This window comes from Platichthys flesus, chromosome 17, assembly GCF_949316205.1.
Source record: "Platichthys flesus chromosome 17, fPlaFle2.1, whole genome shotgun sequence".
In the NCBI taxonomy this organism is placed as follows: Eukaryota; Metazoa; Chordata; class Actinopteri; order Pleuronectiformes; family Pleuronectidae; genus Platichthys; species Platichthys flesus.
The window spans coordinates 4,254,897-4,271,783 of NC_084961.1; the positions used below are offsets into that span (position 1 = coordinate 4,254,897).

Below are 16,887 nucleotides of genomic sequence, written 5' to 3' on the forward strand. Positions count from 1 at the left end.
GCTTCCATTCTCGGGGAAAAAATAGATGATAAATCGCTGATCCCGGATCTGGCAACACAACAAACCGGCCTTACCGACAACGCATTGTCATGACAGGCACACACTGTGAAGTTCCTCTCACCTTTTCTGTTCTCATGTTTTGATTAGGGAGGAACTTGAACTTCAGCCTTTGCTCATTTCCAGGCACCAGACAGAACAAACCTTGTTTTTCTGCAAACACCCTGAAACGACTTGTTGTTCTTGTCATGCTCTCACAAGACGTGATGATGCCAAACGAAAAGTCCCCTGGCTTGTTTGTCTATGTGTGTCAAAGGGTATGTCACGTGAGGCACATGAATCACCAGTAATACAAGCCAAAGCAATTACATAGTGAGTTATGATCAACCATGACTTTGCAATTTCCAGTAAAAGCAGAGATACCATGGGGTCGAGATTTCTGACTTATTTATACGTGACTTGTTTCTGATTCAGTTAAATTGAATTATTAATAAATCCCGGATAAATTATCAGATCACAAATCACTATCCGCGTTTCTTTATATCGATATTTATCTTGCGCGAAAGAGCTTCATCAAGAATTTCATCGTGTGATTTTCCCCGTTTTTCTCTGAGTCATTAAAACACAAACATCTTCTCAAATGAATATTCTGGAATTTAGCGGATCCGTCAGAAAAGAATTGAACTGGTTTTGATGGAGGACGTTCGTCACCAGCTGGTCCCGCATGCAGTGTAATAAACTGAGATAGAGCCAGAAGTTTCGATTTCATTTTTATTTATCGTTTGATAACACTCTATATAATTAACCTTTGGCGACAGCGTCACAGCTGTGTTTGCTGTTAGTCAGCCTTTTTTTAAATCAGGCAAGTACAGGACAACTCTGCAGTTGAGTCACCGAGGAACTCTCTCACTCCCCTCAGTCATACGTTGAATGTAAAGGATTCAGAGAAGTCAAAATTCCCAACTTGCACAAGCTTTAAGTGCCTGGAGCGTCGAACATACTCATTCCTTCCATCGCCCGGAGGCTGTGATCCACTAAAAGCTTTCACCATACCCCGTCCTCTACGCACATACATTACCCGACACGGACCTCATTTACGGGAATTGGGGATTTATGTTGAAATTTCCAAGGAACCTGTTCAAAGAATGCACGTATGAGGGGGTTATTAACATGACAACCTAAAACCCTCCTCGTTAGCCTGATACATTTATTCTACTTGTAGTTGAAGGATGAATGGATATTCATTTTACAGCCTTTTCTTTGTGGAGGGGTTAAATCTACATGAAAAACAAACATTAAGCACTTTAATCCCCCTTCAAGCTCCCGGTGGTTAAGATTCAGTTCATGAGTTATAGCGTGAAGTGCTGGGAACCATCATGCATCCATGCATGGGTGTGAAACCCTCACAATTAATTACCCCAATAAACTTTTCAGCAACCTGCTATTTTATTTGAAGTCCGTGTTTTGGGGTACGTGTGTCGGGGCTTATGGAAGTCGGGGGAATCAGTGGTCACTGATGGGTAAACAATAGGATTAATCACTTTGTGCTGCTAATTGCCCTATTTGTTTTCTTATAGCTTTTTTTTGGGGGGGGGGGTGTACTACTTGTAAAATACTGTACGTCTCTGTTAGACTTCACTCATGATTCAGTTCTCTAACCCGACACCTCATGTGGGTGCAGATTCACTGGAAGAGTCTTATTTAGCTGAGGGTGAATCAGGAAGTGGTGTCATGTTGTCAGATCAGCGTTTGAGGCCAGGTGGCAGCTTTCTCCGCTCTGTTACTGACTCTAGAGCAGCACAGAATTAGAACGTTGCATGGTAACAGGTGGGTTTATTTTAGACTATTTCTAAATAGCACCGGTGCCACGTTGTTGGAGATACCACGTGCCAGGTCACTTCCCTTTTGTCTGATTTTCTCCTCGTCTCAGACAGGTTTAGCTTCAGGTGACCTCATGTCTTTCCTCCGCTCATCCTTTTCACCTTGTCCGGTGACCTCCCCCCCTCCCTCATCGTGCTCGGAACCAGTTCCCCCCTCTGCCTCTGGTGCGGGTGAGACCTCCCTCCCTGGAAAAGATGTCTGGACCAATGTGCCGGATGTGATGTGTGTCCAGGGGTGAGATGAGTCTGCTCGCATGCTGTCCTGCAGCGCCGGGTCTTTAGCCTCTGAGCCCTGAGCCTGAGTCCAGACTGTCTGCAAATTAGAGAAATTAGCCCAGCCAGGCGCGGGTCAGTGAAAGAACCCAAATCCCTACCTCCCCCCACCCCCCACCCCAACCTCCACACACCCACACACACACACACACACTCACACTTCCACCACCACCCTTAACCCCCCACGCTACACTGGAAGCTCAACTCTTGGAATAGCATTCTTGCCATATGGCCACCAATTTACTATGAACCAGCCAAGTCCCGAAAATAAATAACAATAAACGTATTTAGAAATTACAAGTTTTTTTTTCTGTTTCTATTTCTGTTTAACTGAACTGTGGGAATGAAATGCTCCTGAAGATGTCAGGATTTTTTGGTGACTTTTATGTAATTGTGCAATCATCATATATTTGTTATAATTTCATAGAGAAAGAGGACGTGATTGTAAGAACACTTCACAGGAACAAGGAATTGAGGAATTGAGTCCATGGTTGCCCATTGTTTTTTTTTTGTGGAGATTTTCGACACTCAGCCAGTAGGTTATTTAACATTTGGTAAATGTGGGTGAAGATGCACGCTGTAAGTTCCAGTAAGAAACATTTACCAGAGAAATTACACCTTTTCTACACTATTGACTCTTCTAGATCCTCATTATTTTAAACCTCTAATGTAAAGTGGAAAAAACACGGCATTTATGCGAGGAAATTTGATAAATTCACATATCATCACGTGTCTCTTCCGGCCTTTTACAGATGAGCACTTTCATTTCACTTGTGCTTTTCTTTCACGCAGGTCACAACCTCACACAGAGAAAGGACACGTTCTCGTTTTTCCCTCCATGTGCCGCGTTATCCGCTCTCTCCTGACGAGCTATATGCAGAGCGACAGGTGACCCGGTGATCCGTGCTGCGTGTGGGTGAGTCTGAAAGTAAAGGGGACAGTCACCAGACAGGTGACTAAGTCTCTTTCCATGTGCTCCAGGTGACCTAACCTACATCTGCACGATCCCTACCTGGCCACCGACCCGGGGCACGTATAAGTGCTTTTAAAAGAAAGGAGTTTACGTGTTGAATAAGAGGATCAGTTGTTTACCTCGGCCGATGAAGGGTTGGTTTTCACCTCCTGGCCGTTTGTTGGTTTGTAAGCATGATTACACAAAATCAACAAAGCGTGTTTCCATGAAACCTGGTGGAAGGATGTGGTGTCAATCGAGGAAGAAGTCGTGATATTTTGGTGCCGATTTCTATAACAACGCCATATTCTTTAACTTTCTTTATTAGACTAAGTTTATTGACACTTTTACAAATTTCCCATTGAATAATTTAAAGATTCTGATGAAAACAATCAGGCACATTTAGGAAACCGAGATCTGTGAGTGTGTGAAATTTGGTTTAGCTTAATTTAAGGGTTTCCACCAGATTTTACATAATTCAAAAGAAAGGATAAAGAATTGGGCAAATGTGCATTTGTATGGGTCCAGAGTTCGTGTGTTTGTGTGTGTGTGTGTGTGTGTGTGTCTTGGGGCTCCCCCTGGAAGACGTTCTACAGTGAGATGTAGGTCAAGGAGATACAGTGGCACCAGATTGCTCATTAAGTGCCAAACCAAGCAAAAGTCCACGAGTGTGTTTTTCAGTGGCACCAGGCCGGCCATCTGCTCTCCCTTTATTCATTCATTAACATGTCTTCTTTTGTGTGCGCGTGGATGTGCGTGTGCATATGTTTATGTGTGAGCATTCATCACAACAGCACTCGCTGGCCAATTGCACAACGTCACCGATGTTGTTGTCCGAAACCAACAGTTGTGTGTCAGATGGCCCCGGGGTCACGTGACCGCGGCGGCGCGTGATTGGCCGGCGCGTTGAGCTAAAAAGGCTTGGCGCAATCCGGGGGCTCATGAGTTTGTGGTGACAGTGGCAGAGTGGCTGCAGGGAGAGAGAGAGAGAGAGAGAGAGAGAGAGAGAGAGAGAGAGAGAGAGCGGATACCCAAAGGATCTAACTGAGAGGAATCCCTGAAGAAAACCTGGAGATAGAAGAGAGAGTATAAAGAAGAAGAAGAAGAAGAAGTGGAAGAAAAAAGAGGACAATTAAGGGATGACATAACCAAAGACATGAGGATCCTACAGCTGAATGAATGTGCTAAAGTAAGACTCGTTTATTTGTTGAATTTTATTTTAGAATAATCTGGGATTGCTCTAGAAAGATGCATAGATGACACGGCTGAGCAGAAAAGAACAGGTTGACCTCTTGGCCTTTTAAGAAAAGGCCGGTGAACTGCCAACACTGCGATGTAGGCCAAGAATGGTCAATGGACTCTGGTTCCTCATGAATGGAACTGGCTGCCTGAGTGATGAGTGACCAATCAGAAAGTTTCTACTCTTATTTAGGATCAGGTCAGACTATTGTGTAACTTGAATTTGTGTTGTTGTCAGTCTGAAGTGCGTCAAGACAGTTTTTTCCTGCTTTTCTCAAAACGACTTGACTTCACTAATAATGACATCATAATTAATTTCTCTCTGTCCTCCTGCCGTCCTCTTTCAGATCTTGAGCTTCGACCAACATAACTGAAGACACAGGACTTGGACCCCAACGCAACCAAAGTACTTTTATGCCAAAGCGACTCAAACCAAACAGAACCAAACCAAACCAAACGTCCTGAGCTCAACCCCCCCCCTGCAGAGTGTTATTTATACTCTGAAGATGAAGCTGGACAACGCCCCAGGAGACATGAGCACGTGGAGGGAGCAGGACTTTGCCCTCAACTGCACCTACATCGTCCCGGACCAGGTGTCGGACCCCAGCTTCAGGCTGCCCAAGGCCATGACCTCCGTGCCACGCAACCTCACCTTCGAGTACGGCACAGACAACGAGGTAGGAGCTCGTTAATTCAAGTTCATGGTCATCCCTCTTCTTTTAGATCAGACAAATTCAAATAAGTTAATTTAACTCTCCTCAAAGTTAGTCGTCGGCCTCGGTGGTGAACGGGTGAAGTCGGTTTTGTGAGATTAGAACTCTGTTATTGAATATAATAATTCTGTATTGCATAACATTCTGTTGGGCCATCTGCATTGGGTTACGTGGAACAAAAGATCTGCTGACTAATGAGATCTTCACAAATACAGTAGAGTGCGGCAGGGTGTGTGTGTGTGTGTGTGTGTTTGTGTGGGTGTGTGTGTGTGTGTAGGCCAGCGGCAGCTTGAGGTCAGGGGCCTTTTTGCGTCTTCTGGTCACCCTATGTTTCGTCACCCAGAAGTTTTGAGCCATTGTCTTTGAATCTCCTGCAAAGAAAGTGTGCAGGCTCTCTCAGCACCGGACATAAACACACACACACACAAACACACACACACACACACACACACACACACACACACACACACACACACACACAGAATAATGGCAGGGATCAGCTGAGCTTCTCCCAGCTGATGTAATTGCATCCAGTCTTCCCGCTCATCTGTTTTTCTTCCTTTACAACTGTGCTTGTGCTCTTTACCTCCCACGCCCTGCTGGCTCACCCATTCAGGTGAATCACCGAGAGCCGACGTAATCTCCTTGTGTCAGCCACTCAGCTGGTCGGCTCCCCGGTGCAATAAAATCTGCCCGGACATGTCACCTACGCTGCAAAAGCTCAACAGCAAAGCAAAGGGAACATGCAGTTATAGGGGAAACGCATCATCTTGAAAAAGGAAGAGAGAGAGAGAGAGAGAGAGAGAGAGAGAGAGAGAGAGAGAGAGAGAGAGAGAGAGAGAGAGAGAGAGAGAGAGAGAGAGAGAGAGAGAGAGAGAGAGAGAGAGAGAGAGAGAGAGAGAGAGAGAGAGAGAGAGAGAGAGAGAGAGAGAGAGAGAGAGAGCAAAGTCACACTCATGTCTTTAGTCGTCACTCTTTAACACACAAGTTTTGCGGTCTTCTTCTCTGTCCCCTTCCTCTTTCTGTCTTCTCTCGGTCTCTCATGCTCTTATCTCCTCCTCCTCCTCCCTCTGCAGTGTTTACAGCTGTCAGATAAGAAAAGCTTGCGATACATATATATATATATACCCTGTGATAAAAAAATCACATTTAGGGCTCATTTCAAATCCCCGGGCCCTTGACACTCTGAGTTTTCAACCTCTGAGCCCCTCCTGCCTGAGAGGGAAACTCTTCATACATCTGATGGGCAGAATGAAAAGAAAGGAAAAATGACCACAAGCATGAGCACGCACTCACGGGGCTGCCAGTAATCTGCTCTGCCCTCAACTGGCTCCCGTCCATGGAGTGGTTTCCCTTCCTGAAGATGGTGTCATGTGGACTTTTTTCTCCTTGACTTGCTCCCTGTGCTGAGCTGCCAGAGCTGGGAAACCCATTTCCCTGAAAGATCCTGAAACAAAGCTGCTGCCTGCCTGCCTGTGGGTTTGTGGGACGGCTCACATGCACATGCCACCTCATGTAAAGTTCAACAAGGGCTCAGGGCGATGGGGTTTTTCACACAATGTGTTGAGACGAGTTAGATCAATCGAGCCTGAATGAAAACAAGGAACTCAACAAACTGTCGTCAGACACGATCCACACGCTTGTTTGTTCAGCGCCTGATTGGCTAAGATTCCCCGATGTATTAATTCAAATCTTGAAGCGTGCCAGGAAACGCGAAGGAGGGCGGTCGGTGGGTTGGGGGGGGTGGGGGGGCACGTGGCAGATGGGGCGTCAGCAACGGGTGCCAGTGAGGGCCGGAGGAGGGGGGGGGGGGGGGGGAGAAGAAGGAGGAGGAGGAGGAGGCAGTGGAAAGGATGCTTTGGGGGAGAGGGTGTGTGTGCTAGAGGATGGGATGGTGGGAGGAGGAGGGGGGGGGGGGGGGGGGGGGATTTAGGTTAAAACCAGATGATTAACTTTCATCAGGGGCAGGCAGCCGGCCAGGCATCAGGCCTCACACCGGGGCAGGCAGCCGGCCAGGCATCAGGCCTCACACCGGGGCAGGCAGCCGGCCAGGCATCAGGCCTCACACCAGGGCAGGCGCAGCAGCTATTTCAGGAGGATCCAGAACAGGACGTGGAACTCAGGGGGGGGGCTTTGGAGAGAAGGAGGGCGTTCAGGGAGTGTGATAGCGTGGGTGCACTTAAGAACGCCCGGGGGCCTCCTTTCTTCCGTTCCTTAACACCCTTCACCCCCCCCCCACCCCTTGCACCCAACCTGGCCAGGCTGAGCGGTTAAGTAGCAGCAAGCGGCGCCGCGACCACAGCGATTCGTTAGTCACGCAACGCCAGCGAAGCACAATGTCCCTGTCACACTGGTTCATCGCGTCCAGGAATCACCTCACTGGCCTCGGACGGCTGCTGGACACACACCCCACACACACACACACCCCTGCTAACCCCACTGACCTGTTGCTCCTATAATTAACTGCTTAAACATGATTTACAAAAAACACTACCGACCTTCCCAGTGTGACAAACCTTCCTCCACGTCTTTTTTTGTTACAGGCCGGCCTCCGCACAGGTCGCCGTGAAAAATCCTATCGAGGCCCAGTTTGAAATTTAAATCCTCAATGGCAGGAAGAGAGAGTGTGTGTTTATGTTTGTGTGTGTGGGGGGGGTGAGGGTCAGGATGGGTTGGAGAGGGAGGGGGGGTTATTGAAGGATTGAACACAAAGCTCCTCAAGAAAAGCGTGGCCGCGTGTGTGTGTGTACGCTGCAGATGCTAGTGCCTGATGCCGTTTGTGTGAATGTGTGTGTGTGTGTGTGTGTGTGTGTGTGTGTGTGTGTTTGAGGAGCCCTGACCCCAAGCCTTGTGGACCCCTCCATCAAGTTTGAATCATAAAGCTGTTCTCCTCAAACAAAGACGGCATTAACATATCCTGTTGCTCCTCGATATAGACAAAAGACGAACTCAAAAGGTAACGAAATAAAAATAATAATTAGTCAGTAACATTTCCTTGTTGCAATTAAACACCTTCTGTACATCGTTAACAAAAAAAATCTTTCCTGAAGAGCAAGAAGAATAAGATTCTTTGCTTTGTTTGCTTTTGTCTTTGTGTTATTCCAATCAAACACGTGCCATTGTCGAGTTAGGAATGTGGCGTTCTTGAAGAACAAAACACAAACAACAGGTGACACTGCTTCCTCCCTGTGTGTGTGTGTGTGTGTGTGTGTATGTGTGTGTTATAAGGATACCAGGTCAGAGATCAGTCGAGTAAGTCAGAGAAAGTGTAATGCTCTTCATTCGCTTAACTTATTAGTGTGGAAAGTGGGTCACCTTGTGCGTCTCAACGTGACTCCCGGAGCCGCCTGGGTCAACATGACGAAGCCACAGCAACAGGAACCAAACAGCGTAAACAAACGGACCAACACAAAAACAAGATACAATGAGAGAAGCAGCGAAGGGACAGTTCCTCTGTCAGAGACGAGAGGCCGTGTGGGTTCTCGAGACCAGAGAATGATTCCAAATTGTTGTCTCTGAAGGCCCAGTGTCCAGTTACTGTGTGTTATGTCCATGTAAAGGAGGAGAAGAGATGTGAAACAATCACTAATCGTGTATTTGGCCTGTTTTCCAGGTGACGGGTGTGTTCAGCAAAGAGTACATCCCTCAGGGGACACGCTTCGGGCCCCTGCAAGGAGACATCTACACCAAAGACAACGTATCCAAGCAGGCCAACAGAAAGTACTTCTGGCGGGTAAGGGAAACGAATCTACACCTGCACAAATCCACGTAAATCCACATTCATACATTTCTTTATATATTCACACTTTTAGCTTTAAATCTAAACGTGGGAAAGTGACCCTGGGAACCGTCAGGCTGCAGCTGGTGACCTGCGCTCAGCTTCCTCTCTTATTCAAGACATTGGTCAGATAGTGAAGTTTCACATCGAGTCCTCGTCAGTACGTCAATCAGGAAACAAAAGGGCTTTCACACACTCTTCACTTGCGTGCAGGGGTTTTGGTCAAATTTTTAGAGGAAGTTGCCGACACTGTTGCTCTTACCGGCACTGAAGTCGTGTGCAACCTTCGTCACATACACAAAGGAAGGGACTATTGTTCAACACACACACACACACACACAGGTTCCAAACAATCCTCTACTTCCTGTCTCATTTTAGTCCTCATGTACCCCCCCCCCCCCCGTTTCTATTCCCTTTCTCTCTGCTCCAGATGAGTGTTGCTTGTGTCACGCTGGGATTTTTTTTTTTTTTATTCTGCTGAGTCAATTCCCTGAGGAGTTTTTTTTTTCTTTTTATTTCGCTGCCCCACCTACGTGTTTTCCTTCCGGCTTTGTTTCCTGCATTTCCTGGAAATATGGGCAAAAGCAAAAGACTGACATTCCCTGATGATCTTATCACGCTCGTGACACAGGTGTAGGCAGGGCGGACATGCGTGCCGATTGGCCTCCTGCCACCACCTGCCTCGTCGATCTGATTCTGTTAGGCCCTCTGGCAAATATTTCCTTTTTTTTTGTTTCCACGATCGTCCTCACAAAGCATGCACATTATAAAAGGGCTCAGTCATAACTATGTGAACCGCAGGCACCGAGAATAATGGCCCAGCGCAGTCGTGAGAAAGAGAAAATGAGAAGAGGGAGAGTGAGAGTGAAGTTGTCAGCAACTGTGGTCAGTGGGCGGGCCACGCCTCCACACCTCCCGTCTCAAATACAGACGCCGGAGCTCAAACACACACACACAGGTTGAACTCTCGTGATACAAGGGGCAGAGCTTTACAGCTGCACAGAACTCAGGAGCAGAATAACTCAGGAGGACACAGGATATTTAAGCGTACATGGCAGAGGTGATTAATTTGTTTTTCTTTCAGATCTTGTTTAATTCAAGGTTTTTCTATCTTTTGTGGATTTTTAAGTGGATTTTTTTCAGCATCTGAATCAGGATTTTATTCCAATTTTTGTTGGGTTAGGGTGGTTGAATTTCTATTAGACAATTTAAAATTAACAGCTGAAACTAAAAGTATTTGTTGCTTGACATGTATCCTGAAGTTGAAACCCCTTTTTCTCTTCCCCCTCCTGCAGATCTACAGCGGTGGCCACCTTCAGAACTTCCTCGACGGCTATGACGTCCACAGGAGCAACTGGATGCGCTACGTCAACCCGGCCCGCTCTCTGGCCGAGCAGAACCTGGTGGCGTGCCAGAACGGCCGGGACATCTACTTCTACACCATCCGGCCCGTGGAGCCCAAACAGGAGCTGCTGGTCTGGTACAGCCAGGAGTTCGCCCAGAGGCTCTGTGGGCAGCAGGACGACATCAAACAGAGTGAGTGCATGAAGATGTAACAATGGATGATGATGACATGGTCTTGCCTACGGGCTTTTAAAAAGTAGAGAAGATATTGGTTATTCATCGGGGGGGTAGTTCCTGGTCTTGCACATGAACTTCATTCCCCTTGTGTCACTGCTAATCCAATAATGACTTTGCGAGAGAGGGGGGAGACTTATCAGCTGTTTTTGATACGGAGGCGGCACGATGACACGCTGACAGTTCTTTCTCTCTCTCTCTTGATCTTGACAAGAATTACTACAGAATAACGATTAGAATCTGTGCCGAGACTTAACAGATGGCACCAGACTCTTTAACGGCAACATTCCTTCACTTCAAAGAGAATAAAGACGCGTCGCTTCATGAATAGGACCTGATTTTATCTGATTCAAACAGCGGTAAACACACTCGGGTGGCTGAACCCCAGAGAGCCAAATATTTATGTAGGATAATGGGAGACCGCACTGAGCGCACTCAAATAAAAAATAACCACGAGCCTCTGAGTAGAGTGGATGAATCTAAGGGGAGCGATGGATGATCAAAGTACTTCTCTGAGTCATTTATATTCCCCTATTAATAGAATGGAAAGTCATAGCCTCATCCTCCTGACTGCTGCCCCAGAGTCTGATGATTCACGCATTCAACTGGATACACCAGTTGTGTAAGCATTCATCCAGGTGACTAATGCACAAAAGGGGTTTCATGGCATTGTTTAATCTACTTAACGGATCATAAAAAGGCATCCACCTGCTTTTATGAGCGTGTTGACAGACGTCAAGGCGACTTCAGGTGAAGCGTGGCACCGACCTCGAGCTTGTTAGTGGTGGAATCTAGAAAAACTTAACCTCAGAGAACATTTTGAATACTTTCACGCTTTCAACTGGGTTTGTGTTAACTGTGCTGTCACAGAAATGTGCACAATTTAAGTTGAAGATAATATATGTTTGAAAAAAAGTTACATTTATTAAGTTACATTTTAAATGGCTAAAAACATGACATTTTAAAAGTAAGTCTCACTGAGGACTTTCAGGTGTTGACACAACACTAAGGGACAAGAGAGTTTCTAGAAATGAGAAGGAGAAGAAAAAAAAGAGGAAGAGACGTTTCAAATTTTCTTGTGGCCAGTATACGGTAAGACAGAGATACTCAGAAAAGGTTTCATGCTCAGATTCTCAGATTCGTAGATGCTCTAACATGACGTGACACATGGACTCCCACGCGCTTTACCACCAACCCGCTCTCCCACACTTAAATCACTACTCGACTAATAGAAACCTAGTCTGTGTGTGTGTCAAGACAAAACTGAAACTACTATCATTTACCATAAGAGGGAGGTTGTTCAGTGGGAGGATGACTGTGTGTGTGTGTGTGTGTGTGTGTGAGGCATTTGAACTCATAGTGACATTTTCCTCCTTCTTCCTCCCAGAATACACGAGCACCGATGACGACCGCGACTCCGAGTACCCCAAGCACCTACCTCAGCAGACGTGGTTTAAAGAGAGGAGAAAGGAGGAGATGAAGGAGGAGCGGGACGAAGAGGGAGAGGAGAAGATCGATGTGGAGATGCTGGAGAGAGACACTCCACCCGACACACCGGACGAGCAGATCATGGACTTCAGCAAGAAGGTTGAGAAGGAGGAGAGGAGCGACAGAGATCAGCACAACCAGGGGATCATTCCGTCCCCTCAGCCCGAACACAGAGAACCCAGCCTGGGCTTGAACCACCCTTACCTGCCCGAGCACCACCCTGTGCTTCCAGCTCCACACCGAAATGTCCCACTGCATCTCCACGGCCTCTACGGCCACAGGGAGGGACTGGTTTCTTCTTACCCTCTCTACCACCAGTCCAGACCCCTCCAGCCCCCTTACCACCAGCTTCTCCCCCCCTACGGGCCACACTACCCTCGCCTCCTCGTCCCCTCGTACTCCCCTCCCTTTCCCGGGATGATGCCCTCAAGAGGATCCCTCCGATACGGCAGCTACCTGGGCTCAGACGGACTCCCATACCCCCCCATCGGCTCACCCAATCTAATCCCAGTATCCCTCCCCTACCCTCCGTCCCCGCAGGGGGGTCTGAAAGAACTCACGGCAAATGTGTCGCCACCTCGCGGCGCCCCGGCCACGCCAGAGCTCTCCCCTCTCCCCAAACCCAGCAGCCAGCATCAATCCCCCGAGCAGTCGCCCTCCAGCTGCGATGAAGCCATGAACCTGAGTCTGGCTACGGCCAAAAGCAACGGAGCACCGCGCAACGGCCCCGGCCACAAGTCCCTGCCCTACCCACTGAAGAAGCAGAACGGGAAGATCAAATACGAATGTAACATCTGCTCGAAGACTTTCGGACAACTGTCGAATCTCAAGGTAACAGTTCAACTCCTGGCTTTTGTAAAGAAAAACCTCTCGTTTGCCGTTTGACACCGAGGCTTATCACGTTTCTTTGTGTGATCTGTGTAGGTCCACCTCCGAGTGCACAGTGGCGAGAGACCGTTCCAGTGCAACTTATGCAAGAAAAGCTTCACTCAGCTGGCCCATCTCCAGAAACACCACCTGGTCCACACCGGGGAGAAGCCACATGAATGCCAGGTAGGTTGAGAACCGGGACCCACTTGTGTGTCTGTGTGTGTGTGTGTATGTGTGTGTTGTCCTCTCTCTTTCCTTGACCTCACCGTAACCCTGGTATAAAATCAATAGTGAGACATATGCAAATAAACAAAACAGGTAAAGCTTCTGACTCACGAGCCGTCCTCGTTACCCTAGAACCTGATTTTCACTGAGCCATACCCACTTAAGCATGTAATGACATTAACATGCCTTTGTTTGCTAACGTGACTCCGTGGGTGTGAGTGTTTTGTTCGATGGAACTTGTTGTACAAAGCTCAATAAACATTGTTCCTCTTGTTTGGTAAGTGTAACTAAGAACAGGACTAGCTTGTCCAAACCCAGCTCTATTAATAACATGAGCCTGACGTCACATTGTTCTCCTAAATCCTCCAGAATAATCCTGAACACAAACCAGAGCGTCTTGTCAGGGCGTTAATAACCAGTCATGTGTCACGTTTCTCACCTTCACCTTTCATTTCATGTTTTCCAGGTGTGTCACAAACGCTTCAGCAGCACCAGCAACCTGAAAACGCACCTGCGGCTCCACTCCGGAGAGAAGCCCTACCAGTGCAAGCTGTGCAGCACCAAGTTCACCCAGTACATCCACCTCAAGCTGCACCGCCGCCTCCACAGCAGCCGCGACCGCCCCTACCACTGCCAGCTCTGCGCCCAGGCCTTCTTCCACCGCTTCTCCCTCCGCATCCACCAGCGCAGCTGCTGCCTGGCCAGCTCCTCCGCTCCCGTCAGCGTGCACATGAAAGAGATGGTGGAGCGCTTCGACGCCAGCCAAGAAGCCGACACGCTCGCCGAGACGGCAACCGCGCCCCAGGTGGAGGAAGCCGTCGAGCGCTGGTTGGCTCGCACGTTGGAAGGCGAGGGGAAGGAGGACCAGCGGGAGGCCACCATCCTGCTGAAGGCCCTGACGGCAGCCATCAACGCACCTGCCGTGTCCCTGGCCCAATCAGTCGTACCCACGTTACATCACAGCCCGCCGCCGGCCTATCAGGAGAGGGCCAGTGTTGTTCATCTCCACAAACGGCCGACGGTGAAGACCGAGGGACAGTGAGGAGAACGAATGAAGATGAACATACAGCATATCATCAACAAAGAAAAACAGATGTCGCCAAATAAAACTCCCTGTTTTGTCCACCAGGGGCATCGCAGGGATTATGAACTGTCACAATCCACCGAGCGCAACACCAAAAGAAGAGCATCCAAAGACTGGGCGAGGGTATTCAGTGATTGTACTTCCTCCCAAAAAACAAGTTTAACAAATTACAAAGAGGGAGGCATTGTCAAGCTGTGAAGTATTTAAAACTCTTTTCACTCAGGTAGAGAAGTGTTTGCTTTTTGTGCTTTAACTTATTACTTTTTTTTTATTTGAGTTTTCTATATTTATTTAGTTTTGTCATAGCTTGTTTTGGCTGTTAGTGTCTTTTTTCTATGTCGAATATCTCCCTGGAGATCAGATCCCACAAAATGGACTCAGGAACAATGACGTGGCACAAACCAGTTTATGAGTCTTCAATTGTTCTAATTGTGTATTTGTTTTACTTTGTGTGAGAGTGCGTTTGTGCCACTGTGTGTGTGTGCGTGTGTGTGTGTGCAGCGAGTGGGAGCATGTAAAAGACAGTGATAGCACAAACCACCTTCCTGCTCCTCGACTGTTTTATTTATTTATGATTAAAAAAGGGAAAAATCAGGTATCTTGATGAGCGATTGCCAAAATTACAATGAAAGAACGTGAATATGTCTCACTGGGTTTGGTTCCATTATTCAACTGGTTTCAAGGGAAACAATTCATTCACAAGATAAAGACTTGATGTGATTGCACCGTCACAGTAGCGTCACGTGCTTTCTTTTCTTTCAAACTGAAATCAACGTAATTTGCTAAGTATAGCTTTTCACCAGATTGAAATGTTTCCGATGTTTTCTTACACAAACTTGGACGTACTTATACTTCTACGTGCGCAGCTTTACCGCAGAATGCATCCAAATGTACCTCAGCAACAAAAACAAGCAAATCAGGAGCAACCTTTTCTAGCATTGTTAATATTTGTGTCACTTAGCACTGGAGTTTTAAAATGTAAGTAGATCTGTCCGTGTTTACGTTAAAAAAAGGAAACCCAGGAGGAGGCAGGAAGTGTTCTTGAAAACTTTACTACTGAGTCAGTAATGTCTTTTTATCATTTTTTGTAGTTTTGATTTCCTTTTATACAATATGTTTCTATATCTAGTTTATTTTTCAAAACAGGTTATGAGATGTTCAGAATTTATATGTGAGAGACTATTTTGATGATACTTTTATATTTACATGATGTAGCATATTAAAGATATTGTTTCTATACACCTGGTCTTTTCATGTTTGTTTGATTGTTTCGCACCCGTTGGTTTGGAAGCCAAACATTAAACCAGAAGGAACCATATTTGGAGGAACAGGGGGTGGAGCCTGACGGACCCACTGCACGCCCACCCACACCTGGGACATGATCCCATTGGACGCTACGAGCGTCCATTCACACAGTAGCAAACACAGTATTCTATATATATATATATATATATATATATATATATATATATATCACTATATAATTGACTTCTTATTAACAAACGGTGGAAATGATCATTCATTTGAAAGATTCTAGTTAAAATTGGTAAATAACAATAAACTCTGAGCAAACTAATAATACTTTATAGTATATATGAATAAGGGAAATGAGTCGAGACCCGGACTGAATTTGTGTCCACTGCCAGGAAATACCAAAGCTAACGCTGCAAGTGAAAGGTTAAAACCTAAAGTATCAGCTGTTTTTATGATGCAATATGTAAAATATCAATGATTAAGATTAAGATGCATTTATTTATCCCAAACACATGCACAGACATGCACAGGCACGGTGATGCAGGTAGGGACATTTAACCTCTGCTTTAAAAAAAAAAAAGGCGCTCTGCTTGGAGGAGATGACCTTATATAGAAATCTGTGATGAGCTGATGTGAGCGTGTGTCATGTGACACCGAAATAGATCATCTCTTCCAGTGTATTTCATCTCGTCACCTACAGAAGAGCAGGTTTGGTTGTTGTGGCTCTGCACACAAAAGTTTTAATTCTTCTTCTTCTTCTTTTGTTTTGTTTCTCATTAACGAATTATTCTCTCACGACCACAACCAGAGTCCCTGAATCAGAACAGCGTGAACAGACGCACACGTGGACGTTCGTACACTCACACAGAGCCTTACACACGAGGCTTACACAATATCTGGCCTCGCTACCGGAAGTGAAAACAAAAAATACCTAACGTGCACACATCCGTTTAGCAAGACCTTTTCTCAGGTAACGCTTCGCCCCTCCACAACTTTCTATGGAAATCCGTTTGGTGGATTTTGAGTAACCCTGCTGACATCCTGAGGTGATGATGACTCAGTATTTGTGCGTATTAAACGGCGGACACTGTCCAGACACACACATTCAACACCTGGCTCCCTCCCGTGCTTTACTGTTGGTCAAAACTCTGAAGAAGTCCCAGGCAACAGGCTTTCCTGACTGGTCACTTTTCAGCCTATTAAAACACAGGAAGTGAAACTCATCTGTCGCCAATGAAACTCAGGAAAAAAAAAACACTGTTTACATCACAATCTTTTGATTACAACATCCCGACCGTGAGATACTTCTGTTTGCTGTTGCTATGTTAATTAAGTAAATAGAGAAGGGTTGACGCTGACAGTGTTTGAAGAAAGGACCGTTGTCGGTTGCGTGTTGTATCATTTCCCCCTTTCTGTTTTTGTTCTGCAGCATTTGGGCCTGTTGTGTATTTGAGATGTATTACTGGAAGAACTGATCTGGGGTCAGACGTCTCATTTCAGGTTTTCATCTCCAGGCACAGCTGGTGTTTACCTGAACGAACAAGAAACCTTTAAAA

At 46.5% G+C, this 16,887-nt stretch overlaps 1 protein-coding gene across 2 annotated transcripts; it reads left to right on the plus strand.

Moving 5' to 3' along the window:
- The first annotated feature begins 3,671 nt into the window (after positions 1 to 3,671).
- prdm1b (PR domain containing 1b, with ZNF domain) lies at positions 3,672 to 15,316 on the plus strand. Of its 2 annotated transcripts, XM_062410139.1 has the most exons (7): positions 3,672 to 4,291; positions 4,689 to 5,018; positions 8,668 to 8,787; positions 10,128 to 10,368; positions 11,798 to 12,729; positions 12,823 to 12,951; positions 13,460 to 15,316. In XM_062410139.1, exons 2-7 carry the CDS (start codon positions 4,848 to 4,850, stop codon positions 14,033 to 14,035), a joined length of 2,169 nt encoding a protein of 722 aa, XP_062266123.1. In that variant the 5' UTR covers positions 3,672 to 4,291; positions 4,689 to 4,847; the 3' UTR covers positions 14,036 to 15,316. The 2 variants fall into 2 exon arrangements, with proteins under 2 accessions (XP_062266123.1, XP_062266124.1); XM_062410140.1 differs by lacking the exons at positions 3,672 to 4,291; positions 4,689 to 5,018; positions 8,668 to 8,787 and adding an exon at positions 9,734 to 9,892.
- Positions 15,317 to 16,887: the final 1,571 nt, after the last annotated feature.

Bases quoted from the DNA above. Each gene is read 5' to 3' on its own strand.
- prdm1b (XM_062410139.1), top strand. From the start codon at position 4,848: ATGAAGCTGGACAACGCCCCAGGAGACATGAGCACGTGGAGGGAGCAG. The intron at 5,019-8,667 runs GTAGGAGCTCGT...CCTGTTTTCCAG, and splicing joins AGTACGGCACAGACAACGAG to GTGACGGGTGTGTTCAGCAA. The intron at 12,730-12,822 runs GTAACAGTTCAA...TGATCTGTGTAG, and splicing joins GACAACTGTCGAATCTCAAG to GTCCACCTCCGAGTGCACAG.